The sequence below is a fragment of the Macaca mulatta genome, chromosome 19 (genome assembly GCF_049350105.2).
Source record: "Macaca mulatta isolate MMU2019108-1 chromosome 19, T2T-MMU8v2.0, whole genome shotgun sequence".
Classification (NCBI taxonomy): Eukaryota; Metazoa; Chordata; class Mammalia; order Primates; family Cercopithecidae; genus Macaca; species Macaca mulatta.
The window spans coordinates 52928697-52949407 of record NC_133424.1 but is presented as its reverse complement, the minus strand read 5'-3'; the positions used below and the strand labels follow the sequence as shown (position 1 = coordinate 52949407).

The window sequence follows — 20711 nt, the reverse complement described above, 5'->3', positions numbered from 1 at the left end:
GAGAGTTCCAGATGCCACGCCAGGCCCCACCACACCCTCACACACACAGATCTCTTCTTAGATAATATATATTAAAAAATAAACCTCCAATTCAGGGTATAAAAACAGAGCGAAGGCACTTGGGGGTGGGGAGTGGAGGGGTGGCCCCCACAGGCAATACTGAGATGGCCCGGGTCACCGTGGTGCCCTCCGGAATGAAGCCCTGAGTCCCCCAAGCAGAGGGCAGGAGGGAGAGATGGCCGAGGCTCATGCAGGGCCAGTGACCCCAGCTGGGCCCCTCCCAGGCGTGGCCCACAGCTCCCTCTCCTCAGGCCCTCAGGGTGTGAGATGCTGCGGCAGCTGTGTGGGTGGGGGTGGTCCCTCACGTCCTCTCCCCCATTCCTCTCCTTCTTGCAAAAGGCCTGGGGGATGTAGGAGAAGACGGGAGATGGGGAGATGGAGAGAGAGACAGGGAGAGACAGACACACAGACAAGACAGGGAGAGCGGACAGAGAAGGGGAGGTGGGGAGAGGCAGGCAGGCACAGAGACAGAAACAGATTATCAGAAAGAGAGACACAGAGATGAGAAACACGAGGTGGAGTGGGGAGATTCAGAAAAGACAAAGAGGGAGATGGACAGAAGGGGCTGTAGGGATGCGAGCTCTGGAGGGGGACCCTCCTTTCAGGACAGTGCCCTGGCCCCCAGATCCCCCGCTCACCTTCCTGGACAGGGACCTCAAGTGCAGCCAGGCTGGGAGACAGAGTTCCCCCCAAGCTGAGACAGGAGGGGTCGCAGGCGGCAAAATTCCTCCTCCAGCTCCTGGTGGCATGGGGGTCATGGATGAGGGGGGCCCCCTCCTTCCCCGGCCCATTCAGGGCACTCCTGGTCCGCCCTGCCCCGCCCCACCTCCAGCTGCTTCATGGTCTCCTCCAAGCTGAGCAGGTTCTCCTGGATTTCCTGGGTCCGTGCTGGGCTCAGGGGGCCGCCCCCTGGGACCCCATCCCCATCTCGAGGAGGCCCCGCCCCATTGTCTTCCTCCGCCGGAAACAGAAGCTGCTTCAGGGACAGCACTGGCCAGGGGCAAGGGGGGCGGAGTCAGGAGACCAGGGGGCCAGGATGGGATCTGGGATGGGGGATTCCGAATGGCATGTGTAGGGGCTGGAGGTGAGGGTGGGTCCCAGGCAAGGCTGAGCGGATGGGGTTGGGGGATCCAAAGGGAGGTGAAGAAGTGAGGCTGGGTTTAGGGTTGGGACAGGGCAGGAAGGTACTGAAGACAGAGATATGATCAGGGAGAGGGTGAATATAGAGTCAAGGAAGGGATGGCGGCTGCAGAAGAAGGACATGGGCACCCAGGACAGTGGTGCAGGCCGGGTGGGTTTGGAGCATTTGTTTTCTGGCAGCTGGGCGTAAGGAAATTTTTGACAGGGAGAGCCTTGTTCTAGTTGGAACAGAGGCACTGTTTGGGCCGGTGGCCACCCTGGAGGGGCAGGGCTGGGCTACCTTTCCGAAGGGCCGTGGCAGCGAGCTGGCCCTCGGGGCCTGGTCTGCAGAAGGGCAGGAGGTCACTGAGGATTCTCTCGGTCCGGGCTGGGTGGGGGAACAGGGAGGGCGCTCAGATCCTGCCGGGCCTCCTGTGGATGCCCCTCTTCACCCGTGAGCCCCAACCTGGCCCCTCACCCAGCATCCCTCTGGTCTCACCATCAGCCGGAGACGTCTCTCGGCCACCATTGCCGTTCTCAGAGCTGCTGAGGAGGGGTTCTCGGGTGCTGAGGGGAGGAAGTGCTGGGTGACCCCACACTCCTGGCCCTGGGGGGCCACGGGGGCAGGGAGACAGAGAGCTGGAGGTGGGGAGGCAGGGAGGTCCGGAGAGAGAGACAGAGGTCGAGGCCGGGAGACAGGGAGACAGAGAGGCCCAGACAATGGAAGACACAGAGGCCTGGAGACAGGAGACAGACGGGGCAGTGGTGGGGTCGGCACACACACACGCACACACATGCATGCACATGCTCTCACACACGCACACACACCATACATGCACACACGTACACACACACATGCATGCATACATATACTACACATGCACGCACAGTCACATGCTTGCGTACAGGCACACATGTATGTACACACATGCATTCACACATGCGCACGCTCACACACATGCACACTCAACAGGACTGGGGTTTGCATTCTGGAGCTGTGGAGGGAAGCCAGCCCTGCCTTCCGGCCCCCCTCCCTGAACCTCCAGCTCTCTCCATGGCCCCCCTCACCTGCTCGGGCTGGGCCGGGGCTTAGGGCGAGAGGCAGGGGCAGGGACTTTCAGGGATCCGGCAGTCTCGGTGATGAGGGCACACCAGCTGGGGAGAAAGGCCAAACCCCTGGGCAGTCAGAGACCCCAGACCCTATGCCGGGGCCTCCCCACAGCCCTCCTGTACCCGGGAACCCAGAGGCTTGGGCCTCCTCAACCCACACTCAGAACTCAGAACCCCCCTCACTTCTTCCGCTCCGACACAGTCTGTGCCACCAGCTCGTATATCTGGGCCTCCTGGTCCCAGGTAAAAAGGACGTAGAAGGCTTTGTGATCTGCAGAGAGAGGGGGAGATGGGACTCAGAGCCCAGGTCCCCCCAGTGCATGCCCCTTCGTGAGCACAAGCTGGGGAAGTCACTCACAGTAGCGCTGCTCCCAGGGCTCCCATGACTCAACTCACAACTCACTGTCCACTAATATCCAGGGCCTGATGTGTCCTCCTGAGCTGCCCCCTCACACCTCCTTAGGGAACCAGGCAAGTCCCCTGGCCTACCTAACAAAACCCTGCCAGCCACTCCCACCCTCCAGCTTCTCCCAGTGTTTGTGGCCCTGGTGCAACTTCCCAACTGTGTGTTTACAAATCCCTCCTCACTGGGCTCCTGGCCTTTCTTCTCATTTATACAAGACACGCCTCTGTGCAAACACCTGCAGCAGCTCCTACCTCACTTATAAAACCTACTAGGCCTAGCCCCGCCCTGCCCACCTCCACCCACTTCCCAACCTCTTTGCCAGAATGCTGACTCCCTGGCTCTGTAGAGGGTTCTGCTCCCCACTCCACAGGCAGCTCTGCCCAAAAGAGACACCCTTTGCCCTGGGCCATACAGTGGCTGTGCTCACCGGTGGCCACCTCGCGGGTCATGGCAGAGGTGAGCCGCAGCACAGGCCGCAGCATGGTCTTGCCGTCGGGCGTGGGCGTCAGCGTCCGGCTATGGGACTTGAGCAGCAGCCGCTCATCCTGGCGCTGGAGCAGCAGCAGCAGGTCATCCAGCAGCAGCACATGCACCTCTGTGGGGCGAGCAGTGCTCACACAGCGCCCCCATGCAACCCCGTCCCCGCCCTTGGCTCACTGCCCCCACACCCTGCACTAGGTGGCTGCCCTGGCACTCACCCACAGCCTTGTCCTTTGTCACCCGCCACGTCAGTGGGCCCTCGTGGACCAATTTCTTCTTGGTGATGTCCAGGTTCTGAGGCAGGAGGGGGTGATGGTTCGTGCAGGTTGGCGGGGGGTGATTGGGGTTGGTGGGGAAGGGAAGGGAAGGGCAGGGCAGTGACCAGGGATGACCACAGGCTGGGGATCATGGGATTGGCATGAGGTGGGGGCCAAAGCTCTCAATCCCTGCGTATAGTATGGGATGGGGAGGACAGGCTGGGGACTGTATCACAGAATCGCCTGGGCCAAGTAGAGTAGCGGGGCAGGGGAGGCAGGAGGGTAAGGTCACACCTTGAACTCGCTTAGCATGGGGTCGCTGCTCTGTCGAAGGTGGGACAAGTCCAGGCGCCGCTGATAGTCCTTGAGCCTCTGGGGCAGAGACGGGAGCGTTATGGGGACAAGCTAAGTGCTGGGGCTGACCTGCAGTGACCTACATTGGTAAGGCGAGAGCCAAGACCAACTTCTGATGGGAGCAAGCTGAGGGTTGGGCCTGACCTCCAATGACCCTCAGAGGGAGGTGCTGAGGGCCAAGCCAACCCCCAGACACACAGTGACCCTTGAGGGAGACAAGCCAAGGGGTAGGGTGTGACTTCTGGACAGGCTGAGGTAGGGTCCACCCCCTGCTCTCATACCACCCACACTGTCCCAGGTGTGGGGTCAGCCCAGGCTCACCAGCAGGTCCTCCATGTCACGCACGGCTTGGTTGACGTGGTGCAGAATTTCCCGGCAGCACTCGGCTGCCAGCTCTACTTTCTCCCGTTCCGTGGGCTCTTCTGCAGGCAAGGGAGAGAGCAGCTCTGGTGAACCCCTGCCCTGGAGGCTCCAGATTCAGCAGCCAAGGTTAGACAAAGGACAGCTGGCTGGGCATGGTGGCTCATGCCTGTAATCCAAGCACTTTGGGAGGCTGAGGCAGGAGGATCGCTTGAGACCAGGAGTTCAAAGCCAGCCTGGGCAACATGGCGAGACCCTGTCACTACAAAAAAATAAAAAAAATTAGCCAGGCACGGTGGTGTGGCCCTGGGGTCCCAGTTACTCGGGAAGCTGAGGTGGGAGGATGGCTAGAGCCTGGGAGGTCGAGGCTGCAGTGAGCCGTGATGGTATCACTGATGAAAATGAGTGAGAAAAAAAATTAAAAAAAAAAAAGGAGAGCCGAGGCCCAGAGAGGCGGGCCTGCGGTACCTGTGTTCTGCCCGATGCTCTGCAGAAGCAGGGGGTACTTGGTCAGCCGCTGCATCTCCGTGGGAATCATGTCCTTCAGCTGCAGACGGCGGCACCGTGGGCGGCTCTCAGCTTCCTGCAGGAAACTGGTGCTGGCGCTGTGATGGCCCAGGCTTCGGGCTCACCCCAGGGCGCAGGCACCTAGGAGTCTGGGTTTCCAGGCCCCTCCTCCCCAGGAAGCTGGAGTCCAGACCCCGCCTCACCTGCACGAAGGCACAGAACCGAGGCTCCTTGCGTTGCTTGGCTTTGAGCTGCTCTAAGGCAAACGACTGGCGGCTGCAGAAGCGGGAGGAGATTTTCTGGAACCAGGAGCCCTCAGCACCATCAAACTACAGTAAGATTCAGGCCAGGCAGGTGTCTCAGTGGGGATGGGCAAGAACAGGGCCTAAAGTACGACACGCTGGAAGCCCAGACCCTGGGACTAGATTAGGGTGGGCTCAGGACCCGCTCCGGGCTTGGATTCCAAGTGTCTAGCTGGGAGGAGGGGGAGGGCTGGGCATCTCACCCGGGCCAGCAGCACGTCTCCAATCTCCTCGATGAGGTAGCCACTCTCCTGCCTCCGCTTCATCAGGCGATCGAGGAACAGGGCTGTGGGGGCAGGAGGAAAGGGATCCTCCATCAGGGCGTGGAATATGCTGTGCGTGGCCTGCTGCGGCATGGTGGGAATAGGGCTGCAGGTGTATCTGTGTCTGCTCTTCAGGGCCAGATGGCGTATCTGCCCCCACCCCATGTGAACCCGGGGGTTCCCGAGCAGGTTGAACCCAGGGCTAGAACAGAGCTGCCCGTGGGGCAGTTGGGTACACAGAGGGACCCTGGCCCTGCACTCACAATGCACCTCGATGAGCTCGTCCAGGCTGGGGAAGATGTTCTGCAGCTCCTCCAGGGAGAAGAAGAGGCCGTCCGCCATGGGCTGGAAGAAGAGGTCGTGCAGCACCCGCAGCATGCGCACGTGGGCCGCTTCCGTCACCAGCAGCTCTGCAGGGCCACCAAAGCAGGAAGCACGTTGGGGAGGGAGCAGACTAGGGGGCATGACCTCAGGGGCAGGCTAGAGGAATGAGGCAGAGCAGGGAGGAACGCTTCCTAGGTTGGTGGGAAAAAACTCTCTCTGGCTAGCCACGGTGGTTCACACTTGTAATCCCAGCACTTTGGGAGGCCAAGGCAGGAGGACTGCTTGAACCCAGGAGTCCAAGATCAGCCTGGGCAACATGGTGAAACCCTGTTTCTACCAAAAATTAAAAAAAAAAAAAAAAAAAAAAAGCCCGAGTGTGGTGGTGTGTGCCTGTGGTCCCAGCTACTTGGGAGGCTCAAATGGGAAGATCCCTTGAGCCCAGGAGGTTGAGGCTGCAGTGAGCTATAATGGCATTACTGCACTCCAGCCTGGGCAACAGAGCGAGACCCTGTCTCAAAACAAAACGGCTGGGCACAGTGGCTCACGCCTATAATCCCAGCATTTTGGGAGGCTGAGGAGGGTGGATCACAAGGTCAGGAGTTCGAGACCAGCCTGGCCAATATGGTGAAAACCCATCTCTACTGAAAAAACACAAAAATTAGCTGGGTGTGGGGGCAGGCTCCTGTAGTCCCAGCGACTTGGGAGGCTGAGGCAGGAGAATCACTTGAACCCGGGAGGTGGAGGTTGCAGTGACCCAAGATCATGCCACTGCACTCCAGCCTGGTGACAGAGCGAGACTCCATCTCAAAAAAACAAAAGAAAACAAACAAATAAAAAAAACTTCTCTTGGTGGAGTCATTTGCCCTCTTAAAAGCCATTGAGGAGCCAGGTGCGGTGGCTCATGCCTATAATTCTAGCACTTTGGGAGGCCGAGGCGGTCAGATCACGAGGTCAAGAGATCGAGACCATCCTGGCCAACATGGTGAAACCCCATCTCTACTAAAAATGCAAAAATTAGCCGGGCGTGGTGGCAGGCGCCTGTAGTCCCAGCTACTCAGGAGGCTGAGGCAGGACAATCGCTTGAACCTGGGAGGCAGAGGTTGCAGTGTGCCGAGATCGCGCCACTGCACTCCAACCTGGCGACAGAGCGAGACTCCGTCTCAAAAAAAAAAAAAAGGCCACTGAGGAGTCCTCAACCCACCGTCTTGCCTTTCCCTTTTTGCTGTGCCAGCCAGCCAGAACGACCAATGGTCGCCGTTTGCCTGCGTGGGCTTTCAGTAATAAAACTGGGAATATCCTTAGCAAATGGGGACAAGCTGGTCATCCCACCCACGAGCAAGCTTGCAGCTGTGTTTAGTGTCTAACCATCAAGCCACATTATACAGTGGTTGACAGCCTCAGATCCAGGGACCCCCGCAGAGGGCGTATGTGTGAGTTTCAGGGGTCCTAGAAATCCCGTGAGTCTAAGTGCACAATTTTGTATGTTACGCATATTCTTTCTGGGGAGAGAAACTGCTATCCTGTCCGACATGATAGTCACCAGCCACGTACAACTCTTTACATTTTCGTTAATTGAAACGAAATTTTTAGTGCTTTTTTTTTGAGACGGAGTCTCGCTCTGTCGCCCAGGCTGGAGTGCAGTGGCCGGATCTCAGCTCACTGCAAGCTCCGCCTCCCGGGTTTACGCCATTCTCCTGCCTCAGCCTCCCGAGTAGCTGGGACTATAGGCGCCCGCCACCTCGCCCGGCTAGTTTTTTGTATTTTTAGTAGAGACGGGGTTTCACCATGTTAGCCAGGATGGTCTCGATCTCCTGACCTTGTGATCCGCCCGTCTCGGCCTCCCAAAGTGCTGGGATTACAGGCTTGAGCCACCGCGCCCGGCCAGTGCTTTTTTTTTTTTGCTTTTTTTTTTTGAGACAGAGTCTTGCTCTGTCACCCAGATTGGAGTGTGGTGGAGTGATCTGGGCTCACTGCAACCTCCGCCTCCTGCTTCCTGGGTTCAAGCAATTCTCCTGCCTTACCCTCCCGAGTATCTGGGATTAGAGGCATGTGCCACTACGCTTGACTAATTTTTTTTTTTTTTTGAGACGGACTCTTGCTCTGTTGCCCAGGCTGGAGCGCAGTGGCCGGATCTCAGCTCACTGCAAGCTCCGCCTCCCAGGTTCACACCATTCTCCTGCCTCAGCCTCCCGAGTAGCTGGGACTACAGGCGCCCACCACCTTGCCCGGCTAGTTTTTTGTATTTTTTTAGTAGAGACGAGGTTTCACCGTGTTAGCCAGGATGGTCTCGATCTCCTGACCTTGTGATCCACCCGTCTCGGCCTCCCAATGTGCTGGGATTACAGGCTTGAGCCACCGCACCCGGCCCGCTTGACTAATTTTTGTATGTTTAGTAGACATGGGGTTTCACCATGTTGGCCAGGCTGGTTTTGAACTCCTGACCTCAAGTGATCTGCCCACGACTTCCCAAAGTGCTGGGATTACAGGCGTGAGCCACTGTGCCCGGCCTAGTGCATTTCGAGTGCTCACCAGCCACAGGTGGCCGGTGGTCCCCATGGTGAGCAGCACAAATACAGCACATTTCCATCTTCCGGAAAGTCCTAATGGATAGCACATGGCTCATGTGGTTTTTTTTTTAATTTTTATCATGTCCTTAGAAGGATCTGTGACTCAAAAAGTACTCAACCACTCCCCTAAAATTTTTGAGTAAGTACCTTTTTTACTATGAAGTAATTTGTAAATAAGCTTTCAATCAAGTCCAAAAGCTTTCTCTTGGGCCGGGCAGTAATCCCAGCACTTTGGGAGGCTGAGGCGGGCAGATCACCTGAGGTCGGGAGTTCGAGACCAGCCTGACCAACATGGAGAAACCCCGTCTCTACTAAAAATACAAAATTAGCCGGGCATGGTGGCGCATGCCTGTAATCCCAGCTACTCAGGAGGCTGAGGCAGGAGAATCACTTGAACCTGGGAGGTGGAGGTTGCGGTGAGCTGAGATTGTGCCATTGCACTCCAGCATGGGCAACAAGAGCAAAACTCTGTCTCAAAAAAAAAAAAAAGCTTTCTCTTTTTGCCACCAGCCTCCCCAGCCACCGCACAATTAGCACAGGAAAAAAGGAAAAAGACAAAAATGATACACTCATCATCTCTCCATGCAGAAGCAAGCACTGTGAATATACTGATCATTCTCCTAAACTTTCCCCCGTGGGGATCTTTTCTCCCCTAAGCAATTAAGATCAAACAAATAACAACTATCTCATTAAAATGCTCTTCCTTGACTGGGCCTGCTGGCTCATACTTGTAATGCCAAGCCTTTGGGAGGCTGAGGTAGGAGGATCACTTGAGCCCAAGAGTTCGAGACCAGCCTGGCCAACATGGCGAAACCCCATCTCTACAAAGAATACAAAATTAGAATACAAAGAGTACAAAAATTAGCCAGGCATGGTGGTACATGCCTGTGGTCTCAGCTGCTCGGGAGGCTGAGGTGGGAGAATCAGTTGAGCCTGGGAGGGTAAGGCTGCAGTGAGCTGTGACTGCACCACTGCACTCCAGCCTGGAGACCAACTGAGACCCTGCCCAAATAAAAATGAAAAAAAAAAAAAATGCTCTTCCTCTGTGCCCAGCACTATGCTAAACATTTCACACAAATTGTCTCATCTTCATGACAATATCTGAGGTAGGAACTATTAGTACCCACATTTTGCAAGTAAGCAAATAAAGGCTTGCACCAGAAATGCAGTGTTCTTAACATCAGCACTGTCTTGCACTACTCGAAATTTTTGGAAACGTCCCTTCCACAGTGGCATTCACATTCCATCGAAGTGGTCTCTGTTGGAACAATCTGAACTTGGAACAAGAGGGAATTTGAAGCTGCCCTCAAGTGCTGCCTATGGCAAATAACACCAAGATAAACATGTCTCTGCACCCGCCTTTGCCAGAGCTGGACTGTGTCCTTGGTCACAGTGGGGCAGACGGGGGCGGTACTCACCGCTGATGACCTCCTGCCGCTTCACCTGGCTCTTGGGCAGGCTATGCAGGGTGTCTGGTGGGACAAGTTCCCGCCAGCCAGGAGGCTCTTCTGGTTCAAGCTCCAGTCCTGACCGCCCCGGCTCCCCCTCATCTCCAGGCTCAGGGCTGTGGACGGAGGCCTTGTTAGGGCCCCAGCTTGGGCCATCCCAGGAAGCAGCCTTCAACCTCTTAGAGCATTCAACCCCGGTCAGTGGCCTTGGCATTCGATGCCCCCAGGGTGGCCCGTGCAGCAGACCAGGTCTCTAGATCTGACTACACTACAGTCCCCAGATCTCTAGAAGCATTCTACCCCTCCTCCTCCAAGGTCTGTGACCACAGTTGGCCTCAATGACCTCAGCCTCCAACGCCCATTCCTGTGACTCTGATAACAATCCCTCCCTGATTCTCCAGGCTGCCTTAGTGGATGGGGGAAGGGAGAGGGTTGACATACGTGGCTCGTCGGGCAGGGCCAAGCACTGCCGTGGCGGAACTGGGGTCCATGTCCACGTCGCTCCGGGAGCGGCCCCCACCCCGGCCCTTAGCCCCGAGGCTGCCCCGGGAAGGCCGGCGGCGGTCACTCACCCGCAGGCTCTCTGAGCGCCCCAGACGCCCTGATAGCCTGGACCCCGAGGCCAAGGATAGAGTCAGGCAGAGGCCGGGTACAGAGACAAGGAGAGACCAAGACAAGGACAGAGACGAAGAGAAACCAGGACAGGGACAGAGACGGGGAGAGACCAGGGTAGGGACAGAGATGGGGAGAGGCCAGGACAGGGACAGAGATTGGGGAGAGAAGAAGACAGGGACAGAGACAGGGAGAGACCAGGACAGGGAGAGACAAGGAGAGACCAGGACAGGGACAGAGACGGGGAGAGACCAGGACAGGGACAGAGACGGGGAGAGACCAGGATGGGAGCAGGGGTGACCAGGACAGGGATCAAACATGCAACAGAAGAGAGAGGAGAGAGTCAGAGGAGTGGTGGGATTTTAGGGGCGCTGGGGTAGTGGGGGGTGTCGGTGGGGGGATACTGAAATTTGATGGGGGAAGGGATGGGGAACCCAGGATGGAGTGTAGGACTGACCCCCTCCCTTCCCTGAGGCAGGGGGATGGCAACAGAGGGCGTTTATGGGGTGGGGAGGATTTCCATACTTAGCTCTTCAACTGGGAGGGTGATGTCCCCACCCACCCCTCACAGGGAGTGAAGGGGAGGGAGTGGCCATGGGGAGAGGGGAGGGGCTGGGAGAAATGGGGGAGGGGCTAGCCCTTCCCCCACCCAGGGCCCAGGCACCCACCTCTTCCACCTTCTGGGGAGAGAGGGGCACAGGGTCAGAGGTGGGCCCAGATGGCACCCGACCCACCTCCCCACACCCACCAAAGGGTCCCCAAAGCAGCGGCACAAGGACGGGCAGGGGGCAGAGCCTGCCCCCCAGCTGTAAGGGGGACAGGGCCCCCGGGGCACAGAGCAGAGGGGTGGGGGGTTGAGGGACGGGTACCAGGAGGCAGGAGCGAGGCGGGGTGGGGTGGGGGGGCTTGAAAGAGAAGGGGAAGAAGGGCTGAAAAAATGGAAAGTGGCAGGGAGATCGGAGGGGGATGGAAAGTGGGGAAAGAAAACCCAGGTGAGAAAGGAGGGGGGAAATAAAGGAGATGGAAGGAGAGGTGGAGAGGAAGGGAGGAGGAGAAAGATCAGTGAAAAAAGGAAGGAGAGGAAGGAGGAGAGGAAAAAGTAAGGATAAAGGAAAGGGGGGCAATGAGGAAGCAGGAGGGAGATGAGAAAAGGAAAGAAGAAGGGAGAGGAATGGCGAGACCCAGAGAGCAGCAGAGGAGCAGGCGGAGCGAGAGGCTGGGACAGGCAGGCGCAGATGGCAGCGGCGACCCTGCACCCACCCACCAGTGCCCAGTAAGCCACGGCTCCCACCCCTGCACCCCAGCCTGGGCACCTCTCGGTTTCGGCCCCCTCATCGGTACTCTCTGGGGGCGCTGGGGGCTCCAGGCTCATTGGGCCCTGCGGGGATAAGTCCCCCAGCTCCAGGGGGGCGTCGGCACCTGTGGGGTGGAGGGAGCAGGGCTGGCTGGAAGGCCTCTGAGGCCACGAGACCCACACTCTGGGGGCCTGGAAATGTGGGGGCTAAAGCTACCCAGTGCCTGGCAGACACCACGAGGCTGCAATGGACTTCAGCACGGGACAGAAAGATGTTAAGACCTCTGAGAACACGACCGTGGGCCACTAGGGGCAGGGGCATGAAGATGCAACAGAAGTGGGTGCCCCTGTGTGTCCTGGGGGGATGGGGACCCCAGGCCTAGCATGTAAGTCACAAACATCTCTCCCACCCAACCAGACTGCAGCCCCCTGAGGTCAGGAGGGCCTGAGTTCTGTGCTGCCTCCATGTCCATTCATCCTCCCCACCCTCTCATACTCCTTTAGAGACAAGGAAACGGAGGCTAATAAACGGGAGTCATATCCAAAACACTAAATAAACACGAGGAGTCAGCAGAGCCGGTGTGTGAGCCTGGGCCTGGCCATGCAGAGATCCAAGGGCCTGAGGCCACAGAGGTGTAAGGACGGTGAGGGATGAAGCTCATGGGGCTGGTGGGCTTCCCACCTAGGGGGCTAGCAATGCAGCTCAGAGGGTAGATTGGTCATGTACGCAGGGAAGGTTCTGGAAAACGAAGGGCTGATGGAAAACGTAGTCCAAGGGGGTGGGAGACACGGCACCAGCAGAGAGGTCAGAGCCTGGGAGGAAAGTCGTGGAAAGGGCAAACTGAGGGAAGGGGAAAGTTACGAATGACAGTGGTGACCAGGAGCAGGGAGGAGCGGATGCTAAGAGCAAAGGGGAGGTGTTGCTGAGGAGTGGCTTCCATCTGGGGGTGCCAAGGGGGCAGGCAGCACCCCCACCCTGGATCCCTGGGCCTCACAGAGCCCTGGCCCAGGAAACTCTCACCTGGTTCCCGGTCTGGGCTGTCCAGGGACAGAGGGTGCAGAGAGACTCCAGGGGTGTCCTGCCCAGGAGCCCCAACATTCCGGTCCCGAGAGGGCATCCCCAGGCCTCCCTTCCGGTCTGTAGCACCTGGCTTCTCAGCTGGGGAGATAGTGAGGGAGAAAGAGGGAGATGAGAGAACAGTAACTCAAATCTACAACAACCGGGGGATGCAAGAGGCTGTGCTCAGGCCCTTCCCCACCATGACTAGGAGGCCCTCCTGCCTCAGACCCAGGAGCCCCCATCCCCTCCTCCCTCAGACCCAGGAGTCCCCCATACCCTCTGCCCTCAGACCCAGGAGTCCAGGCCCCCATCCCCTCCTCCCTCAGACCCAGGAGTCCCCCATACCCTCTGCCCTCAGACCCAGGAGTCCAGGCCCCCATCCCCTCCTCCCTCAGACCCAGGAGTCCCCCATACCCTCTGCCCGCAGACCCAGGAGTCCAGGCCCCCAGCCCCTCCTCCCTCAGACCCAGGAGTCCCCCATACCCTCTGCCCTCAGACCCAGGAGTCCAGGCTCCCAGCCCCTCCTCCCTCAGACCCAGGAGTCCCCCATACCCTCTGCCCTCAGACCCAGGAGTCCAGGCCCCCAGCCCCTCCTCCCTCAGACCCAGAGGTCCAGGCCCCAGGCCTTTCTCCCTCAGACCCAGGAACTCTCCCAGCCCCTCCTCCCTCAGAACCAGGGGTCCAGGCCCCCAGCCCCTCCTCCCTCAGACCCAGAGGTCCAGGCCTCAGGCCTTTCTCCCTCAGACCTAGGAACTCTCCCAGCCCCTCCTCCCTCAGAACCAGGGGTTCAGGCCCCAGCCCCTCTTCCCTCAGACCCAGGGGTTCAGGCCCAGCCCCTCCTCCCTCACACCCAGGGGTCTAGGCCCAGCCCTTCCTCCCTCAGACCCGAGTCCCAGCCCCCAGCCCCTCCTCCCTCAGAACCAGGGGTCCAGGCCCAATCCTCCTCCCTCAGACCCAGGGGTCCAAGCCCCAGGCCTCCCTCCCTCAGACCCAGGAGCTCCCCCAGCCCCTCTTCCCTCAGACTCAGGGGTCCAGGCCCCCAGCCCTTCCTCCCTCAGAACCAGGAGTCTGAGCCCCCAGCCCCTCCTTCCTCAGACCCAGGAACTCCCCCAGCCAAGTGCAGGCCCAGTCCCTCTTCCCTCAGACCCAGGGGTTCAGGACCAGCCTTTCCTCCCTCAGACCCAGGAACTCCCCCAGCCCCTCCTCCCTCAGAGCCAGGGGTCCAGGCCCAGCTCCTGCTCCCTCAGACCCAGGAATCCAGGCCCCAGCCCCCTCCCCCACAGGCCCCAGGGATGGATGCTCTGGCTACAGGTCCATTACCATCAACCTCTGCTTTGAGGTGTCGAAAATCTGGAACTGAAATGAGAGAGAGTGAGACAGTGAGTGGGAAGAACTGGGGAAGACAGGGGAGGGCAGAGGCCAGAGCCGCTTTACCCTGGGGCTCTCCCCGGTTCCAGCGGGCGGCATCCAGGATGCTGCTCAGCCCCTTCTTGGTCTTGGCAGGCTCGTCCGACCGCCGGTTCCCCATCACCTGCAAGACGGCAGGGAGGAAGACCAGGCTGAGCATCTCTGAGACAACCAAGCAGAATTTGACGCCAGGTGTCCAGAGTCATGGGGCTCCCAGGGGGTCTCTGGAGAGGAAAGGGTCAGGACAGGGCACTGAGGGAAGCACCTTTTTCCGGAAGAAGTTCCTCCCTGACTTCTTGTCCCCACTCTTGGTCCGCACCCCAAGGTGGCGCATGTACACGCCAATGGCGTTGACCACGGCAGCACTGTAGGGAGGAGACAGTGAGGGCTCAACACACACAAAGACACACACACACACACACACACACACACACACACACACACACACACACACACACAGAGCCACTAGAGGCAGAGGCCCGGCCTTCCCATCCTGACTCCACAACTACTTCCCGTGAGACTCTGAGGAGAGATGAGAGGGTTCAAAAGGACAGGGGCAAGGGCTGTTACCCAATACCCAGGACCCAGGTGTCCAGGGCCCCAGCCTCCTCGTCCCTCAGACCCAGGAGTCCAGGGCCCCAGCCTCCTCCTCCCTCAGACCCAGGAGTCCAGGTCCCCAGCCTCCTCCTCCCTCAGACCCAGGAGCCCAGGCCCCCAGCCTCCTCCTCCCTCAGACCCAGGAGTCCAGGCCCCCAGCCACCTCCTCCCTCGGACCCAGGAGTCGAGGACCCCAGCCTCCTCCTCCCTCAGACCCAGGAGTCCAGGGCTCCAGCCTCCTCCTCCTCCCTCAGACCCAGGAGTCGAGGCCCCTAGCCTCCTCCTCCTTCAGACCCAGGAGTCCAGGCCCCAGGCCCTCCTCCCTCAGACCCAGAAGTCCAAGTCCCCAGCCCTCTCCTCCCATAGACCCAGGAATCCAGACCCCCAGCCCCCTCCTCCTTCAAACCCAGGAGGCTGCACACCTCTCCCTGCCGCCCTCCCTGCCCCCCTCACCTCTTTTCTTCATCGGTAGAGATGGTATGTCTGTAGGAGGAAGAGAGATGTTTGTGACATATTTGCTAGGTCTGGGGTCCCCGTCCACCCAGGACACATCTCAGGGTTGCTGTCCTGGGATAGGCAGGGGGAAGAGAGACAGAGAGGGGACACTGCGGAAGGGATCGGGAAGGACCATCACAAGAGGGAGGGAGGTCTCTCATCCAGGAGGACGGGATCCAAGTGCCAGATCATGGACAAGACCCAGAAATGACAAGGGAACCCCAAAGTTGGAAAGGGAAGACTCTGATCCAAGGTGAGTTAAAACGCCAGGGCAGAGGAAGAGCCCCAGTGCCAAGAAATGAACCCTGATGCTGAAGAGGGAACCCGCAAACGGGATGGAACATGCCAGAGGTAGCAGGGGTGCCCCGGCGCTAGGGAGGGGCAACGCTCCCACCAGGGCTGGCCCACTCACTGCATCTCCTCCAGGTGCATGAGCAGTCGCTCCGCCACGTGCCGCTCCCGGGCCTCGTAGCTGGCTCGGTCTCGCCCAACCCAAGCCTCCAGCTGGGCCAGCTCCTGCTCCCAGGGCGTCATGCCCATGAGCCGCTTGGAGCGGAAGTCCTCCAGCTGCCGGCCCACGGCTGTCTGCTGGCTTTGCACCACCTCCTGCACGAACCGCCGCTGGACATCCTCAGAGATGAGGTCAGCCCGAGTGCGGTCTGCAGGGACACACGTGGGGGCTAGGGTCCACTTCCTGGTGGCTTGGACCACGGCCCCCACCCACCTTTGGCTCCAACAGCCACTCTTCCTGAGGCCGCTGCCAGTAAGGAATGAATGAATCTCGGCTGTCCGAGCAGAGCATGGGAGTGCGGCCTCCCTCCCCTTGGCCTCCTGGGAGGTGTAGTCCCTGCTAGACACCTCTCCCCCATCCCATCCTTCTCCTTACCAAGTTCAAAGGCGACATTGGGAGGGACCGGCACCCGCAGAACCTGCTCAAGAGAGAGAATGGGGTGAAGAGGAGGACTTGGTGTGCTGAGATGCAGGCCGGGAGGACTGCCAGGAACCCTGACATAAGTGAGGGTGCTGGGGAAGGCCTGGGTCAGCAGCTGCCCTCAGGGCAGAGGTTGGGGACCTCATGGTGACTCTGCAGGCGCAAACAGGGATTGCGGGGTTGGGGCAGCTTGAAGATCTCTCACCGCTGTCTTCTCCAGGAAGCTGTGATAGAAGTCCAGGAAGGCCTTCTTGGCCTCCTTGGGGCCCAGTGAGCCCAGCATGTCGGCATGCAGACAGCAAAGCTAGGGGAGACACACAGTGTGACTCTCCGCTCCCCCACCCTGCCTCAAACCACAGTCTCCCTTTGAAGAGGGCCTTCCCTGCCTCCTGACCACCCCATGGTTAAGGGACTCAACTGCCACCTCCTCCGGGAAAAACTCCCTGACCTCCACCCCTAACACCAGGCCCTGGGTTCCCCTGCAGGCTCCCTGGGGCCGCCATTCACATTTTCTAATTTTCCATTCTGTGCTGTGGTCCTTTGTGGTTCTTCATCATGGTCTCCTCCTGGCAATAATGATACCTACTACTACTGTCTATACTGAGGGCTTACTGTATACCAGACGCTGCTCTACACCCTCTACGTGCATTAACATGTTCAAGTGTAGGGACCGTGAGTATCCCCATTTTACAGATGAGAAAACGGAGCTCGACAAGTTTATTCAAGCTTAGTGACACGGCTAGGCCGGGCATGGTGGCTCACACCTGCAATCCCAGCACTTTGGGAGGCCGAGGCAGGTGGCTCACATGAGGTCAGGAATTTGTGACCAGCCTGGCCAACATGGCAAAACCCTGTCTTTTTTATTTTTAGTAAAATAAAACAATTAAAAAATTAGCCACGTGTGGTGGTGGGCACCTGTAATCCCAGCTGCTTGGGAGGCTGAGGCAGGGAGAACTGCTTGAACCCAGGAGATGGAGGTTGCAGTGAGTGGAGATCGTACCACTGCACTCCAGCCTGGGTGACAGAGCGAGACTGTTCTCGCTTTTTAACAGCGAGACTGTTAAAAATAAATAAATAAATAAAACCCAAAATCACACAGCTACTAAGTGGCAAAGTTAGGATTCGAATCCAGGCAGCCTGTCTCCACTACACTCTGCTGCCTAGAAAGACTGGGCAGCTCAAGGGTTTGTGTGTGTTGAGGGGTGTTGTAGGTTGATCCATCTGTGTCCCAGATGGTGCCCTGTGCCTACTGAGGGCTTGTAAAGAACAGGTGGACAAGCGGGGCTCACTGTGTCATTCGTCACGCATTTCCTGAGTGCCAGCCCCTGTGCTGGGTGACAGTGGGGACTCCAGCCTGCCCTGGCTCCTGGGCGCTCTCATCTGGGAAATGGACTCACTCCAATGGGAGTGGGACTTTTTCTCCTTTTTCTTTTTTGAGATGGAGTCTGGCTGTGTCACCCAGGCTGAAGTGCAGTGGCGCGATCTCGGCTCACTGCAACCTCCTCCTGGGTTCAAGCAATTCTCCTGCCTCAGCCTCTGGAGTAGCTTGGATTACAGGTGCCTACCACCATGTCTGGCTAATTTTTTTTTTTTTTTCGCCTAGGCTGGAGTGCAGTGGTGCAATCTTGGCTCATTGCAACCTCCATCTCCCAAGATCAAGTGATTCTCCTGCCTCAGCCTCCCGAGTAGCTGGCATTACAGGTGTGTACCACTGTGCCCGGCTAATTTTTGTATTTTAGTACAGATGGGATTTCACCATGAGGCTGGTTTTGAACTCCTGACATCAGGTGATCCACCTGCCTCGGCCTCCCAAAGTGCTGGGATTATAGGCGTGAGCCACTATGCCTGCCCCATTTTCATATTTTTAGTAGAGACAGGGTTTTACCATGTTGGCCAGGCTGGTCTCGAACTCCTGATCTCAAGTGATCTACCCTCCTCGGCCTCCCAAAGTTCTGGGATTACAGGCATGAGCCACCGTGCCCGGCCCCACCTTTTATTTATTTATTTCAAGACAGGGTCTCACTCTGTCGCCCAGGCTGGAGTGCAGTGGTGCAGTCACTGTAACCTCGACCTCCCGGGCTCAAGCCATCCTCCTGCCTCAGCCTCCCACAGCATTGGGACTACAGTCATGAACCACCAGGCCTGGTCCTCCTTCTCCACTTTAAACAGTTTTAACAAATCTATATCCACTCTCCACACTCCCCAAATATAGCAAAATTCTAAGAGAGGCCAACAGGAAGCTGCCCAGGGGACCATAGCTATCTCTGATCGGCTCCCCACAAGCTGATGAGGTGAGGGAGCTGTGTGAGGATAAACCTCAAAATGCTCAGAGGCTGCTGGGGTCACCTCAGGCAAGTCCCTGACCCTCTCTAGGCCTCAGTTTCCACATCTGTAAAAGAACATGGTAGTCAGCACGATCCCTGGGCTGATGTCCATGATCTGGTGGTCTAGAAACCCCAAGGCTTGAATGGGGGACCCCCTTGCTCAGAGGGCCAGAGTCTCCATGCATGTGGTTGTGCGGGGAGCCACTCTTCTGGAAAGAGAATGCAGACGGGGGAAAGACTGCAATTTCCTAAATTTCTGCATATCTGATGCTTTGGTGTCAGGATGACCAGCCTCTGGTCTTGCAGCTGACGTATTCTTTCCGCATGCCTTGGGCGCTTCTCCCCACTCTATCGATTTTCTCGTTTTCTGGAGGGGTCTACTACGCATGTCCACATGGTGCAGTGCCCTGGCTGTCCCCAACTCCTATGCTGTGCTGGGCTGGACCGGGTTTTCTTGGGACGAGACCCTTGTCTACAGATCCACTGCCAGCCAGCACTGTGGCCTCTCCCTTTCTAAATCACCTGCTGGTTTTTCTAGACTCTGCAGGTGTTTCTGGATGGCACGGTTGTCCATCCACACCTCCCAGGTATCTTCTGCCTCATACGGAGGCTTCTGGATCCACAATTTTGTGGTCTCCTTTGTGAGCTGTGTGTGGTAGTTTTCTTGTTTCTGGATCAGGGCCCGCTGTGCCCCCTACACCTGGGATGGCTAACAGCCTTCTCTCAAGCACCAACCCTGAATGACTGCGTGCTGGCATCTGCCGAGAAGGCTTTGGAGAGAAGGATTCGGTACCCCAGAGTCCACGGAAGGGTGCTGCCACAGGCTGATGGGGAGCGCTGCCACAGGCACAAAGTGGGACGGGATGTGGTTTCTGCCAGGCTGCTGGACTCTCTGTGGCTCTGCGGGGTCCTGCCGTGTGTACCCTGCCCGCTGCGCACTGAGATCTACCCTGGGCACCTGTAAGCCTGTTGAGGTCACGTGGCGTGCTTTATGGCTCTTGTCTAAGGCATTCTCTCTTTCTAGATTTGGCACTCTGTTTTCTAGATCTGCTTTTCCAGACCCTCCCAGCACTAGCTCACTGGTTTAATTTGCCAAAAGCTGTGCCTGTCCCAGCCCCACCCCTCCCTGTGCCCACCCAGCCCTGCCCTCACCAGGGGTCCTGGCTCAAACTGCAGGGCCACGTGCTGCAGGAGGGCCATAAGGTGGGCTGGGCGCCGCTTCACCTGCTCCAGGCTCTGGAACTGGCTGTTTTGCTCTTCTGAGTTCTGGGGGTTCAGGCAGGGGTGAGTACAATGGGGAGAAGAGGAGGGGCCTTGGGGTTGACCCTACCCATTCCTGATACTTCACAAGGGATCCAAGTCAGGGTTAGCTCCTGGGAAGTGGGGAGTGGTGACAGTGTCCATGAAATAATGATGACAGCAAGGGCAGGTGGTCAGGGAGAATGGATGAGACTTAATATTATAATGGTGGATGATGAGGACAGAAATTAGGAGAGAAGAAATTGGGGTCCCTGCTGGGAGAGGAGAGAGCAATGATAAGAAATGGGGTTAAGAGTAAGAAGGGTGGGCGTCCATGCTGCTGTGTGGGCTCGGAGTATGGGGTCGGCGAGGTGAGGAGGGAGGTACCACAGAGATGAGAGGATGGGACAGACCGTGGGAAGAGGCCGAGAAGACACATCTACAGGTGGGAGGGGACCCGGGGCGGGATGCTGAGCCTGGGACAGAGCTTTTCCACCCTATCTCCCACTCACCGACTCCAGCTCGTTCTCAAAATCCTCATCCTCTGCCCCGATGATGCTGACGGGAACCAGGCCAGGCCGGGAGGGGCCTGGGGAGGCCTGTGGAAGGGGAGGGCGGCTTCAGTCCACAGAACTCCCCACCCACAGCCCCAGAGTCCCCTCACCCCTTGCTCTGTCCACTCACCGCCCCTCGGGCAACGTCTTCCATCTCCCTGGGCTCTGCAGGGCTGGGGGAAGAGGAGGGGCTGCGGTTAGGAGGGTGGGAGGAGGCGGCCCAGGGTGGTTACTCACAGATTCCTGGCCCAGGTGTGAAGGTGAGTAAACAGCCTCCCCCATCCCGGCCTCCGCAGCTCAATGGGGCCTCTGTGTGGCCACAAAGAGCCCTTCAGAGACCCGCCAGGGGGCGGGAGCCCAAGGACGGGAGCCTTGCGGGGGCAGGCATTGGAGGCTCAGGAGCCTGGGTCCATGGGAAGGCTGAGTCTGAGAGCCTGCAATCTGGAGTCCCTAACGCTCTCATGGAAGAGGGGGCTGGGGGACTGGACTCCCAGGTTGGAGGGATCAGAGGCCTGGGGGCTAATTCCTGAGAGCACAGCCTAGAGGCAAGCTGGGATGGGAGCGTTAGAGGAGAGGCGGGAGAGAAGTGGGGTGCAGGGGTCTCCTCTGGTCTGTGACAGGCCTGGGGCAGGATGTTGCTT

The 20711-nt window shown here is 58.3% G+C and overlaps 1 protein-coding gene across 22 annotated transcripts in view; it reads right to left on the bottom strand.

The window, feature by feature from the left end:
• ARHGEF1 (Rho guanine nucleotide exchange factor 1) overlaps positions 1–20711 on the bottom strand; it is a 47975-nt gene that overhangs the window by 21900 nt on the left and 5364 nt on the right. For 2 of the 22 annotated variants that reach the window (XM_077982935.1, XM_077982936.1), the window contains exons 2-30: positions 20201–20243; positions 20029–20115; positions 19430–19543; positions 16159–16257; positions 15909–15951; positions 15435–15681; positions 14981–15010; positions 14196–14295; positions 13958–14054; positions 13844–13879; positions 12485–12622; positions 11483–11588; positions 9999–10166; positions 9528–9673; positions 5482–5628; positions 5159–5241; positions 4857–4982; positions 4615–4729; positions 4108–4208; positions 3727–3804; positions 3394–3469; positions 3123–3290; positions 2473–2560; positions 2248–2334; positions 1679–1746; positions 1481–1567; positions 887–1050; positions 699–799; positions 58–401 (exon numbers count right to left, since the gene is read on the bottom strand). In XM_077982935.1, the coding sequence (XP_077839061.1) occupies positions 716–799; positions 887–1050; positions 1481–1567; positions 1679–1746; positions 2248–2334; positions 2473–2560; positions 3123–3290; positions 3394–3469; positions 3727–3804; positions 4108–4208; positions 4615–4729; positions 4857–4982; positions 5159–5241; positions 5482–5628; positions 9528–9673; positions 9999–10166; positions 11483–11588; positions 12485–12622; positions 13844–13879; positions 13958–14054; positions 14196–14295; positions 14981–15010; positions 15435–15681; positions 15909–15951; positions 16159–16257; positions 19430–19543; positions 20029–20115; positions 20201–20224 (2907 nt within the window). In that variant the 5' untranslated portion in view covers positions 20225–20243 and the 3' untranslated portion in view covers positions 58–401; positions 699–715. Of the gene's footprint in view, positions 1–57; positions 402–698; positions 800–886; positions 1051–1480; positions 1568–1678; positions 1747–2247; positions 2335–2472; positions 2631–3088; positions 3291–3393; positions 3470–3726; positions 3805–4107; positions 4209–4614; positions 4730–4856; positions 4983–5158; positions 5242–5481; positions 5629–9527; positions 9674–9998; positions 10167–11482; positions 11671–12458; positions 12623–13843; positions 13880–13957; positions 14055–14195; positions 14319–14980; positions 15011–15434; positions 15682–15908; positions 15952–16158; positions 16297–19382; positions 19544–20028; positions 20116–20200; positions 20244–20711 lie in introns of those variants that run through there. The other 20 variants (XM_077982937.1, XM_077982938.1, XM_015124061.3 and 17 more) reach the window with 16 other exon arrangements.